Here is a 13,969-nt window from a genome sequence, read left to right as displayed (position 1 = left end):
TTTTTCTCCTCTTTTTGTTATTTGCTTATTGCTTAGTTGGTTGGTTGGTTGGTTGGTTGGTTGGTTGGTTGGTTGGTTGGTGTTTGGTGTTTTTGTTTAGGTTTGATTTGGTTTGGTTTTGGTTTTGAGACTGGGTCTCACGATGTAGCCCTGGCTGTAATGCTAATGCCTCCCAAGTTCCGGGATTAATGGCATGCACCACCATGGCCAGCTAGTCCACTTTCTTGCCTTTGAAAATTTCTATAACAAAATGTTTTCCTTTTAAAGGGAGGCATGGCAGTTCACAGCTATAATCCCAGCACTTGGGATACTGAAGCTGAGGCAGAATGATTGCCACACGTTCAAAGCTAGCCTGGGCTTCACTGTGAGTTTGAGATCCTCTGGGATTACCTAGAAAGACCCTGTCTCAAAAAAAATAAAAATAAAAAAGTCAATTAAAAATAAATGATATAATTTAAAATATCTCTTTAAATGAAATTTATGCGAGCTATGTTCTTGACTTAAAGCCAGGTTGGTTTCTACCTTGTATAACCTAAGGCCAAAGATGTACAGAATCGTCTGGCCTGTTGGTCCTGGCATGTTGTTCCTCATATGTGAAAACGCTTCCTTGCACTCCAGGGGAGCACATAGTTTGCATTATGCTTGTCAGAGCTATTTTCATCGAGAAATGCTATCTATGTGTCCCCTTGCCAACATCTTTGCAGAGTTTACAGCTTTGAGCAATGGATTGGCATCAGTCTGCAATACCATGCATGAAGCAGCTGCTCAGCGGCAGTTGAGCTGTGCTAACATGCCACCCCTAACTGCTTAGTAGTAAATGACCAAGATGTGTGCTTTGGGATTCAAAAGAGCAGTTCTCATGGAGAGTGTGTGATCATCGTCACCATCGTCAGAAATGTCATAAGCGGGTCTTTTCCTTTCACTCTGCCATTCTAGATATGCTACTACAGTGAGAGGTGGGGTGTGGGAGGGAGGGGCGAGGGGAAGAGAGAGGAGCAGAGAGGGGGGTCTCCAAAGGTAACTCAGGCTGGCCTCGAATTCTCAATCCTTCTTCCTCTGCCTCTTGAGTACTTAGGATTGCTACCATACCCAGCTTACAATATTAATTTAGTGATGGTTTATTCCTTCTTTTTAATTTAGTGATGGTTTATTCCTTCTCATAATTGTAATCATTTTATGTATTTACATACCAGAAAGACAGAACTTTTTAATTTTTGGAAATGACTTCCTAAATTAATCGTCAACCAAGAATAAGCAAAATTAGACAGAAGGAAGGGACACCAGCTCTGTGGGAAGAAGTCTGCATTCTTCATGCTGGCCCCAGAGTGAGACCTGCTGGAAAGGTCATCTTGCCTACATGAACGGGGATAGATACACACTCTACTGTCTTTTTCAGCTGAACCGTGTCATTCAGATGAACCTTGTCCTTCTGGCAAATAGTCCCTAACAGCAGAAAGAAACCATGTCAGCTGTACTTCATTCATCAGTTAGAGATCAAAATTTAAAAACTATAAGGAGCTAGAAGGAAAGTAATAGCACAAAGTGAAAAAGTCACAACTAACAGATATTAACTCCCTTCCTCACTTTGGGATAGTGGTGAGTAACTGGAACAGAGAAGAGCGTGCAAACTATTACAATTAACTTCTTTCCGAAGATTTGAGAAAGTAATCTTTTCATAACACAGTAGCAAAATGTTGTGATGCTTTCCAAACAAAACAAAACCCTGCAGTTCTCACTACTTGGGAGGCTGGGGCAGAAGCGACAGGGTGAGATCCTGTCCCAAAACTAAAATATTCAGAGACGGGAAATTATTTTATATTTTAAATTTATTTATTTTTATTTCACGTACATTGGTGTTTTGCCATGGGTGTTGGGCCTCAGGAACTGGAGTTACAGACAGTTGTGAGCTGCCATGTGGTTGCTGGGAATTGAACCAGGGTCCTCTGGAAGAACAGTCAGTGCTCTTAACCACTAAGCCATCTCTCCAGCCCCGGGAAATTATTTTAAATAAACGTAATATTAGAAAGGCAGAGGAAACATGAAGGAATCCTGTTAAAACTTAGAACTAAACGACAGAAATAACATTTCAAGGAAAAGGAATTAGATGCCTCCAAGTCCTCCTGAGTTTGGCTCATAAGACACAGAAGTTACACTGTCATAGCAGAGTACATTTTCCCTATAACACTTACTTTATTAATCTGACAATTAATAAAGCAAGCCAGCTGGGGTCATCCACATCTGTAATTCAAGCATCAGGGAGGCAGAGACAGGAGGATCCAGCGTCCATCCCAGCCTGGACTACACGGAGACACCACATCCAGCCTGGGCTGTGTAGTAGAACAAGAACTGGAAAGGCTAGAAAGAAGGTACAGGCTGGGATTGATAGAGTGTCTATTGACAGGTAATAGAAAAGAAATGGTTTGAAGAAGCATAACACTGGGCTGATGGGATGGTTCATACACGCATACACGCACGTGCAGATACACAAAATAAGTGCAAAAAAAAGACTTTAAAGAAAGGATAGAGCTTTCCAATATACCCCATAAATAAATTTCAGAATAATAGTTATGCATCAGTCCTAAAAGCAGTCAGTAGAAAATCCGTCCTATTAACTAAGGTTGGTGTTTAAACCTATAATCCCAACATTCGAAAAGCTAAGGCGAAAGGATCCTGAGGTTAGTCTGTGTTATGTAGAACATTCTAGTTTACCCTGGGCCACACAATAAAACTCGGCCTCAAAAAGAAAAGAAAAAAAAATCTCAAAAAAGAGCATAATTAAGAACCCAGATAAATTTAGGTCCTACAGAAAAAAGGAAAAACAGCCAGGCACTGTGGCATAGGCTTTTACTCCTGGCATTTGTGAGACAGGCAGGATCAGAAGTTAAAGGCCAGCCTTGGATTCACAGTTGAATTTGAGGCAGGCAGACCCTGTCTCAAAAACACAAAACAAAAAGACACCACTTTACACTTTTCCACCTATGAGACTTGGGCTAGCCTGAGGTACTTACTACATAATGAGGCCTTGTCTCAAAAAAAAAAACAAAAAACCAAAAACCAAATAACTGGCATGGCTTTGAGTAATTGATAAAGTATCAGAGAAAAAACCCAGAAGCCAGCAAGATGGACCTAAATTAATGCCCAGGAACCACGTGATGAGACAACTCTGACCTCCACACATAAACCGTGGCACAAGCATGCCTCCAATACACACACCATAAATAAGTGTAATTAAAAAATTAAAAGACGCTTGGCAGTGGTGGCGCACGCCTTTAATCCCAGCACTCGGGAGACAGAGCCAGGCAGATCTTTGTGAGTTCGAGGCCAGCCTGGGCTACAGGGTGAGTTCCAGGAAGGGCGCAAAGCTACACAGAGAAGCCCTGTCTCAAAAACAAAAACAAAATCACACACACACACACAAAAAAAATAATACTCAGTGAATTTTAGCTTACAATTAGGAGAGAATTTCAAGTAGTTTCTGAAAGGGACCTAAGTCCTGCTGTTTTACACTTCATATCTAAAGCTGCAGTTGGAGCAGCTATGATTCTAGCACCAAGATGTAGATTACATCCCAAAACAGTGAAGATGCTCCATCCTGCGACTGAGAGCTACTTTGTTGCTTTCCAATTTCAATTCTTTATGTAAAGTAAATAAGCATATCTGTCTCATTGGGATACAGAGAGTTGCCTTTGCATAAATGCTAAGGGTATATGTATACCAAAGAATTTTTTTAGTAAATGTATGACTTATTATTAGCAAATGTTTGATTGCTTACATACTTCTTACACTCAGGAATCACATTTTAAAAAAGTTCTTGGGGTTGGGCTTGCAAGTAGGAAAAGGTTTAAGAAGCTGTGTCTCTGGGGCAATTAATTAAAGGGGCCAAAGCCGAAAGGGTAAAGAGCGCTGGTGGGTCGGCGGGCGCTGCGGAAAAGTCATGGGCCACAGCTACCAGAGTTAGAAAGAAACCAGGCCTGGGGAGACAGAAAGATGGCAGGAGCAGAGCAGAGAGGAAACAGAAAGAGGAATAGAGAGAGGGTGTCTGGGTGCATGTCCGGCTTTAAGGCTGGGACGCAGCCACCCACTGATGATGTAAGACATCATTAAACCTGGAAGAGTGAGAGCAGGATCCTAACAAAAGCCCTCAAGATACCATTTATATATTCGCAAAAGTTGGGAGGTTATGTTGGAAGTCATTTTTCATGTTTTATTATATCTTAATATTAAAAATATTTATGGCTAGTGAATGTTTTTTCAGAAAAAAAAAATTGCTTTGTTGAAGCTAGGAATGGTGGCCCATGCCTTTAATCCCAGCACTTGGGAGGAAGAGGTAGGTGGATCTCTGTGAGTTCCAGGCTAGCCTGGTCTACATAGTGAGTTCCAGGACAGTCAGAGCTATACAGTGAGACCCTGTCTTGAAAAACAACAGTAACAAAAGACAAAAAAAAAAAAACAATTGTTTTGTTTTTGATAGACTAGGAAGCCATCATTTCCCCCTTTCCCATTAAGTACTGCAAGAGCTCAGTTATACCATGAAGCTGAGGATGTGGCTCTCTTGGTGAAATGTTGCCTCGCTATGCAAAGCACTGGGGTTCCAGTCCCTTCACCACATAAACTGATTACAAACCTGTAATTCCAGCATTCAGGGGGATCCAGAGTCATCCTTGACTACAAAGAAAATTAGAGCAGCCTGGGCTACCAGAGACCTTGTCAAGAAAAATAAAATAAAATAAAATCTGATGTAACTGAATAAGCTTAGCATTAGATCAGTGGCTGGATTCTTTACCACAAATTAAATAACGCTATCTTGAAAACCAAATGAGTCTCCTAAAGGCCCAGATAACTGTATGACTGTACTTGTGTGCAGTCTGTGTGCTTTGGGCAGGAAAGGAGAACGGATTCTAGCACTACAGGTTGCAGCTTCTGCCCTGGCCCAGGAGTCTAGTAAGGCGGCAATGCTCAAACTCCGCAGTCGGTTTTAAAATATCTACTCCAGCTAGGTGGTTCTAAATAGAACTAATGACAGCCAGAAAAGAGAGGCCTGTAGGGACTTGCTCTGACACAGAGCTGACATCTATAAACAGAGCAGGAGCAGGCATCGGGGCATCCTTCTCTTGCCCTAAATTTGTGTGTTGGCATGAAGATAAAGTCATAGGAAAGAATTGCCTAGTCCAGAGCCCACCGTTATTCCACAGATAAATCCGGTAGCAGGCCATCTCCCCGGTGTCTGTGTTTGATGTATCAGTCTAATTAGTAATCAGAGTATCCACTAATGAGAGCCAAAAGCTAGTGAGGAAAAATAATAGGCTTGAGAAGACGTGGTTGCAAATTTTACTCTAAATTCTTCAAAAAGTTCAGCAGAGTCCATTTTTCACTCAAAAGGCAGATTAAAATCGAGGTGACAAGGCTATGAAGGCCAAAGGAGGTGGGGAGGGGCTATCTTGAGTTCAAGGCCATCCTGGGCTACAAAATAAGTGCCAAGCCAGCCATGACTACATAGCATAGCGCTGTCTCAAATTAAGTAAGGAATAAATATTTTGGAAAGGCAACTGGACAGGATGGGGTGTAGCTCAGTGGTAAAGTACTTGGCTGGCATGCACAAGGCCCTGGACTCAATCCCCAGGACTGGAAAAATTAAAAATGGCAACTCATGCCAGCTCCCTTTACCGTTTGTAAACGGCTGCAGAAATACTCCAGCCGAAGCTATATTAAACTTGCTGTTTGAAGTAAACTGTGATTAGTAGTCACGGAAAACCATTCTGTGTTCTATTCTCTACCTTCTTCATTTAGACTTCATAAGGTAAGAGGACGGTTTAAGAGGGAGGACAAACTGACCAGGCTGAGACTGCCTGCCGTGCACAAGGCCTGGGTTTGAGTTCCAGCAGTTAAATAACAATTGTTGCTAACACTCCACTCAACAAATTTGTGCAGAAAACTGCAGTAGAACTCCAGATACATTCCACACCCATTGTGTCACACTCTATCGGTGTGACACACACATATCACGGGGTGCTTTTTTGAAGCTCCAGGTGTGACTGCAATGTGTAGAAAAACTAGCAACCACTAGCCTATAAAAAGTCAGTTGTAGTGCTAAAAGTAATATATACTATATTAAGAGGCATGTGCACGATTGTTGTACGTTCATATTTTGTTTTCTCAATTCTTTTAATATATGTAATATAATTATTCAAATATTTTATCTATTTAAAATAAATGTTTAGTGTCAATCATTATTAGTCTGTCTGCCAAAATCATACTTGCTGTTTTCTTGTTTTCATATATCAACAGGAATTTGCAGCCATGAAGCAGATTATCATTAATATGTGTAGTAAACATTCTGAGAACAACTTACTTACCAAAATGGAATCAAAAAGTGTGACAGAAAATCAAGCATCCAAGATTTTGAACATGCCAAGAGAACATGAAGACAATATATTTATACCCAATCCAACCCTGTTTGTAAGTATAGCTAGAATTTTTTTTTTATTTTTTATTTTTTTGGTTTTTTGAGACAGAGTTTCTCTGTGTAGCTTTGCGCCTTTCCTGGAACTCACTCTGTAGACCAGGCTGGCCTCAAACTCACAGAGATCCACCTGCCTCTGCCTCCCGAGTGCTGGGATTAAAGGCATGTGCCACCACCGCCCGGCTAGAATTTTAAGCTATAGTTCTCATTAAATATATTTTTTGTTCTCCTTCATATTTGTTTTAAATTAATTTGGATGTTGTTAAGCAAAGGTCTTGCAGTGTCTATATTAATCCCTTTCTTAATGTACATTAGCTGAGTATTGGATTTTATGTTTCTAATTAGCATATTGAACTTGCCTAGAAATTATCCTAAATCTACCCCTTTCCTTCTCCCATCGACAGGAACAAATTACAAGGGGCTCAGAAATGTATTCTGCACGATTTTTATCTTTTGTGTGTGCACATGATGTGGGTGTCTGTCCATGTTCACAGGGACCATGTGAGCGGTATGCATGTGAGGGGGTAGAGGACAACTTTGGGTCCCTTGTTTCCTGCTCCTGGCCCTCAGGCTTCCTGGGGTCCTTCAGGCTCTGGCTCCATCTCACCCATGGGATGCTGAGATTCTAGACTTGTATTACTGCATCCAAACTCAGGTCCTCGTGCTTGTGTGGCAAACACTGTACCCTCTGAACCATGTCCCCAGACCACAATGTTTTTGTTTACATGAGAATAAAAAGGATGAAAAGTAGCACCTGCTCCCATTTATTTATACACTATTGTGTTGTATCTTTCATAACAAATAAAACAGTTCATACTAACTGGAGCCAGATATACCAGTATGTGCCTAATATATCAGTCACCTGGGAGGCTTAGGCAGGAGGATTGTAAGTTCTAGACCAGTGTGCTCAACTTGATGAGACCCTATCTGGAAATAACTTTTAAAATAAAATTAAAAGGGTTGGATAACACAGCTGAATTCCCAGAATATGGGAGGTGGAGAAAGGAGGATCAGGAATTCAAGGCCAACCTTAGCTACATCATGAATTGGAGGTCAGCCTGAAATATAGTGAAACCCTGTCTGGAAGAAAGTAATGGAGAAATGTGAAGAAAATATCTAGAAAATATTGAAAATTATGTTTCAACAAATAATACAAAAAGAAAAAAGCAACAGAAAAAGAGTGGCATTATTATTACTTCAACGTGATTTTCCAAAAAGAAACATGAGGTTTAACTTGCAATCCTTCAAGACTCAAAATCAGAAAATTTTTCTTTAATATTCCAGTTCAGTAAGTCCTTGAACTTAATTTTTTTTTTTTTGAAGTCTTCTAGATGCTTGTTAAAAACAAGTTGGGCAGCTGGAGGCACATGCCCTTAATCTCAGCACTTGGAAAGCAGAGGCAAGCAGATAGTTTGAGGCCAGCCTGATCTACAAAGCAAGTTCCACAGAGTTACACAGAGAAACCTTGTGTCAGGGAAGGGGGGAAAAAGCAAGTTGAGTCCAGGAATTGTGACAGTAGCCTTTTCTTTACACACACTCATCAGGCTTCTGGAGATCAGTGATACGGAAGACATTTACGATCATATAATCAAACCCCCTTTCTTTTTCCTCCCATGCTAGGGACTGAACCCCCTTCTTGCACTTGTGCTTGGCAAGGATTCCATCTTGGGTGTTTCGAAAGGTCTCACAGACAGGCTCGCTAGGCTGGCCTCAGACTCACACTCCTGCCTCTGCCTCCAGAGTGCTGGGGTTACAGATGCGTGCCGCCACCCCGCATCAGCTTCCCACTTTAAAATGCCGGCAAGCTTCAGTCTGTGTCCCGCAGAGGACATCTAAGGGAAGGGTCCGTGTTGCAGTAGTGTAGGCCACGCTGACTGTGAGGAAAGCTTGGGAGTCTCAGCAGCCCTGCCCATTGAGCTTCCCATGCCCCATGAACTCGGCGGCTCCGCCTCGCCCGCAGTTGTGCTTACTCGGAGGTTCCATCCTTGCTGTGACTCGCTCAGGCCCTTAGTCACCACACCTTTCTGTGGTCTTTCCACATGTCCCATTTGTTTCGGCCCACACTCGCTGAAGGGGAAGAATGAATTACTTAGCTCTCCCATTTGATTCTCTTTCTAGCTCCTAAAACTACGTTATATACTCCAGTGAGGAACTAAAACCCTGGAAAGTGAAAGAGGCAGTGTGAGCCTAGGAGGCTGAGGCAGGAGGTGAGACCTCCATGAGCTTGAGACCATGGGTTACATAGTGAGTGTCAGGCTGTCTGTCCTGGACTACAGAATGAGAGAACTTGTCTCAAAAAAAAAAAGATTAAATTTGTATTTTTAGTCAGGAATAATATTACAGCCTCTTCCATACATAGTTTAGTAATAAGCCATTTGAAATAAGAAATTTCTGATGAGCAGGGAATGAGGGAACGAGGGGCGAATGGATGATCCCAGACAGTCTCGTGTTTTGTCCATGATCAACCCAGACCAACTGGCAGCTCACTGAAGTTGGGTCTACCTGTGCAGTCTACTTAGAAGTCGGATTTGTGTCCCAGCCTGCAGCATTCTGGAAAACAGTGCAATCCTGTCTACTAAATACAGCCTCTCCCTTCCTTAGAGGCTGTGCTGGTTAAGCACTGCGAGAGCCTTACTGTCCAGCTCTCTTTCTAGATCCCAGGAGCGATCCCCAGACTTATTTTGTCTGCTGTTATCAGTCACTGTTCTAAGTTTAACAAACTTTCTCAATGTCTTATAATCCCCAAGTTATAGATTAGTGTTTTAGATGGCTACTTGTGGACGGCACAGAGGGTTTTGTCTTATCACTTAATCCTCTCCAAGCTCCCCTCTACCTAATGAATTACTTCTCTTAGATTCCCAGTTAATCAGTCATGTGTTTCTGCAGCAGCTTTCAGGGGACCTCACAAAATCTGCAGTAGTTTGTGGGACCTCTTGACACTGCACTACAATTAAAGTGTCTTTATTAATTTGCACTGTTTCTCTATAAAATTATAAATATAATTAGCTTAAGTGAGCACATAATTATGGCAGTGTTCATAGTAATAAAAGGTAATCATTAAGTGTGTCAGTAATGTTCCGGACATAAATAAATGAAAACTGGCTTCATCTGAAAGAAACTCTGTGAGATGTGAATTTAAAATAAGGACTCTGCTGGCAGTGATGGCCTGTGCCCTCAGTCCCAGCACTTGGGAGACAGAGGCAGTGATGGCCTGTGCCCTCAGTCCCAGCACTTGGGAGACAGAGGCAGTGATGGCCTGTACCCTCAGTCCCAGCACTTGGAAGGCAGAGACAACGAGTCTCTTGAGTTTGAAGACAGCCTGGTCTACAGAGAGAGTTGAGGACAGACAGGGCTACACAAGAGACTACTACATTTGTTGTTGTTGTTATATTTCTTTTAAAATGTCTAATTCAGTATCTAACCCATATATAAACAGATAGCTGTTGATCTGTGCTCCATGTTAGACAAATCACTCCATACCAACTAAAAGTTGGTAATGGATTAGAAACTTCTAGTATCTAGAAGTTAAGCTATACTAGCATACTAGTAATAGCACATCACTAGCAGAAATATCTGGAAATGAAGAATTACTCATTTCATGGGAATCCGAAATCAACCTTTCAAAACCAGTTCCTTACTTGGCATTTGTTCATGTTTTGGTAGTGACAAATGAGACTTAGATACTAGGGTAGGTGAGAAATCACATTCACTTCTAATGTAGCTCAAAGTAGCATGAATTATAATTAATATACAACCAAGGGCAGAAATTTGCCAATAGCCAGACATGGTTCATGCCTGTAATTGCAGTAGAGAGCCTGATCACAAGTTCAAGGCCTGCCTAGGTTACACAGCAAAACCTCATCTGAAAAAATCAGTTCACCCACAAAAGACTCTGTATACATGTCTCTGGGTGGTAGAGGTGACTGAACTGAGTGTAGTCCCTCATGCCTGTAATCCCAGCCATTGGGAGGCAGGGCAGGAAGATTGCCACAAGTTCCAGGCCAACCAGGGCTACAGAGGGTCTAAAATAGAAGTAAGTTCAAGTTCATAAAGCTGAATGTGGTGTTTCTGTGCCTTGCTAATTGGGTGGTTACTTAGAGTTGTGAATGTTGCCCATAGTTCTTTCTGGTAAAGAACCATGCTGCCTGGTTAGTTCCGGCCATGTTCTCACCCTACTGTCCTGCATGTTCTTTCAAACCAAACAAAATAAATATAGTAAGGAGCAAGAGCCTATGATGAACCACTGTGCTAAACTGTACTCAAACCACAAAATAGGAGATGGCCCAAACAACTACTACAGCCACCAGGCTGGCCTTAAACTCACTGTGTAGCCCAGGCTGGCCCTGACTCATTGCAGCTCTCCTAGCTTGCCCATCTGAGTGTCAGATTATAGGCAGCACACAGACATTTTCACAGATAATGACAGAATCCTGTGAAGAACTCCATGCTCACATATGAACAATGCCAAGGGAAGTGAATCACTTTGGAAAATGCAGTCTGCCATAACATCCACAAGAAGAGACTCTGGAGAGGGGATTGGATCAGTGGGGGAAAGTGCTTGCCATGAAAGCATAAGGACCCAAATATTGTTCTCCAGAACCTGTGTAAATCCGATTTATAGTCCCAGTGTTCCTACACAAACTGGCAGCCAAAGACAGGAGAATCCACAGAAGCCTTAGGGCCAGAGAGCCTAGCCTGAGCTCCAGCCAGAAATAAAAGAGCCTAGCTCAAATCAAAGTGGGAAGGGAAGGACCAATGTCCAAGGTTGCCCATGGACCTCCACGTATGCCCATACAGAAAGCAATAATTATCATGTTATATTGGTATAACATATGTAGTATATTTTATTATATCTATGTAAGTTTTTGATGTGAATTGAGCTAGAGAGATGGCTCAGCATAAGAACCAAGATTGGGTCTTACTACCCAAGTCAGGTGGCTCACAACTTAATTCTCGCTCCAGAGAACCCTGCACCTCTGGCCTCCACAAGCATGTGCACTCCTGTGCATGTACGTGTTCACACATAGACACACACATACAAACTGGGAAATAATAAAAAATTTTTAAAATGTGAATTGACTTATATCTATCAAAACAATACTAGGCTCAAATAAATTAACTGGCAAATTCTGCCAAACCTTTAAGGATGAAGTTATACCAGTTCTCCACAATCTCTTTCAAAAGTTGGAAACAATTCCCAGTTTGGGGGTCAATAGAATGAGGAAAGTGTTTGCCTGGCATGCATCACACAAATCAATATGGGAGAGATAGCCATATTCAAACCTGGGAAATGGAGACAGGAGTGTCAGAGGTCAAGGTCATTTGGGGCTATGTGTTGGTTTAAAGACAGTCTGGGATATAGGAGACCTTGGAGAAGGAAGAGGTGGGGAGGGAAGGAGGAGAGTTCCCAACCTATTTTACAAAGCCAACCTTAACAATGCTTAGTACCAAAAACTAGCCAAAAATATTATAAGAAAACTATAGACCCTTCTCCTAGATGAAAAAAATATCTAATGATTTTCATAGGCAGTGAAATTATTCTGTACATACTGTAATGACATATACGTATCTTTAGATATTTGCCCAAAGCCAGAGAATTTACACAGTAGTGTCAGTTCGCAGTTCTAAAGGATGCGCCACTGTGGTAAAGGATATGGATAATGGAGAGGAGGTAGCTCAGTTGGGGTAGTGCTTGCCTGGCATCCAGGAAGTCCTGGGTTTGAGCCCCAGCCTTGTGTAAACAGGGCGTGGTGGTGCCTGTGCATAATTGGAACACTTGGGAGACAGAGATAGGCTAGAAGACCACGATGTGCTGCATGAGGACTGTATCTGTGCCTGCCTTTTGGTTTTGCTGTGCACTAAAACCTGTCCTGAACAAAGTCTGTGTAACTGAAGTCAGATTGGAAGACCTGAGACCTGTGCCCAGGAATCCCAGCACTCAGGAAATAGTTCAGGATCATCCTTGTCTACATAGTGAGTTCAAGGGCAGCCAGGGCCTGGGTGTATCCTGACAGTCACCCTCCCCTGAATAGATTAGTAAGTTTCCTGTTGAGGCAGGGAACTTGTATAAGGCCTGTGGACTCCTTACCAGCTCAGCCCCATATGCACCCAAAACTCAGCCTTCCCAATAAAAATCACCTCTGTCTCCATCCAATTCCAGAACCCTTAGAGGAAGGAAAGGCTACACAGTGACAGCCCTCCCTCGGACTCTCCCACCCCAGAGTTCTTCCTCACTGGCCAGGCTCAGTTTCCCTGTTTTGTTTGGGCTTGAGACAGGGTGCTGGGGAGCCAGTGGCTGGGGTGGCTTTAGTGGCCATGAATTGCCTGGTGCCCTACCACCCCAAGGTAAAAGCATGAAAGGATCCCAGCAACCACGTAGGAGCTCATTTCTTACCAAGGACTCAGCAACCCCAAACCTGGGAGTGCCGTGACAGATGCTTGAGAGTTGTGTGAATTAAAGAGAGGTGGGCTGTCTAGCTTACACAAAGTGCCCCAGATATGGTATGTAGTTCTCTACGTCACCTCCTCCTTGTAAGCATTGCATTTAATTTACTCTTTTTTTTTTTTTCTTTTCAGACTAAAAAGGAAGCACAAGAATGGTCCAAGAATCAAAAGATGAAGGCCTAGTGTTTGGTGCTAGAGAAAGCCAGAGCCTAACCCTAACCCAGCCGGTCCTCTCCCTCCACACTGCACGCCCAGCCAGGGCCGCTGCTCTGTGTTGGAGTGGGCCTTGTATCATCGTGTACTCCAGAAGTGCTGTCTCTGTTGGGGGAGAAACATTTGTTTTAATCATGTACTTGACATTTTCAAATATAAGTAACTTAATGTTTATTTTAACTAATGTTAAATTAACAAATTTCAGTAGAATCAACATATAAAGTACAAATAGTTGTATGCTTTATATTTTGGTTTTATGTATTTTATTATAAAATAAATATCCATCCTCTGACTAGATTGTAGAGTTTTCATGAATAGAGAGTTCTTCTTAGAGTAAACTTTCTGAACTACATAAATTCTGAAATCACATGACACAAATACCAAACACCTGACATTCTCTGTTACATGGCTGGGCAGTGGTAGCACACATCCTTAATCCCAGCACTCAAAGCAGTAGTAGGCGAGATTGAGACCAGCCCCGTCTACAGAGTGAGTTCCAGGATAGGCTCCAAAACTACACAAAACAAAACAAAAAAATCATTTGTGGGGCTGTCAAAATGACTTGGTAGATACAAGCCATACAATCTAAGTTCCATGCCGGAAACCCAGACAAAGAGAAGAACTGACTCCCAAAAGCTCCTTTGCCCTCTTCATGTGCACCATGGCACACATACACCAGCATACATACAAACAACACACTGCATACAGCAACACACTCAAGTGTGTAAACTGATAAACGATACTCTTTTCTTTTGTGGGGATGGGTTTCTGTTTGTTTTCAGACAGGGTTTCACTGTGTATCTTTGGCTGTTCTGGAACTCACTATGTAGACCAGGCTAGCCTCAAACTCAC

The 13,969-nt window shown here is 42.3% G+C and overlaps 1 protein-coding gene across 5 annotated transcripts in view; it reads left to right on the top strand.

Moving 5' to 3' along the window:
- Pibf1 (progesterone immunomodulatory binding factor 1) overlaps positions 1 to 13,409 on the top strand; it is a 191,505-nt gene extending 178,096 nt beyond the window's left edge. For 2 of the 5 annotated variants that reach the window (XM_052732598.1, XM_052732599.1), the window contains 2 exons: positions 6,286 to 6,456; positions 13,037 to 13,409. In XM_052732598.1, the coding sequence (XP_052588558.1) occupies positions 6,286 to 6,456; positions 13,037 to 13,087 (222 nt within the window). In that variant the 3' untranslated portion in view covers positions 13,088 to 13,409. Of the gene's footprint in view, positions 1 to 6,285; positions 6,457 to 13,036 lie in introns of those variants that run through there. The other 3 variants (XM_052732602.1, XM_052732600.1, XM_052732601.1) reach the window with 3 other exon arrangements.
- Positions 13,410 to 13,969: the final 560 nt, after the last annotated feature.

The sequence above is a fragment of the Peromyscus californicus genome, unplaced genomic scaffold, assembly GCF_007827085.1.
Source record: "Peromyscus californicus insignis strain IS unplaced genomic scaffold, ASM782708v3 Scaffold_12__1_contigs__length_115047231, whole genome shotgun sequence".
NCBI classification, from domain to species: domain Eukaryota; kingdom Metazoa; phylum Chordata; class Mammalia; order Rodentia; family Cricetidae; genus Peromyscus; species Peromyscus californicus.
Note: the sequence above shows the minus strand (reverse complement) of the source record. Positions and strands in the feature narration are given on the sequence as shown.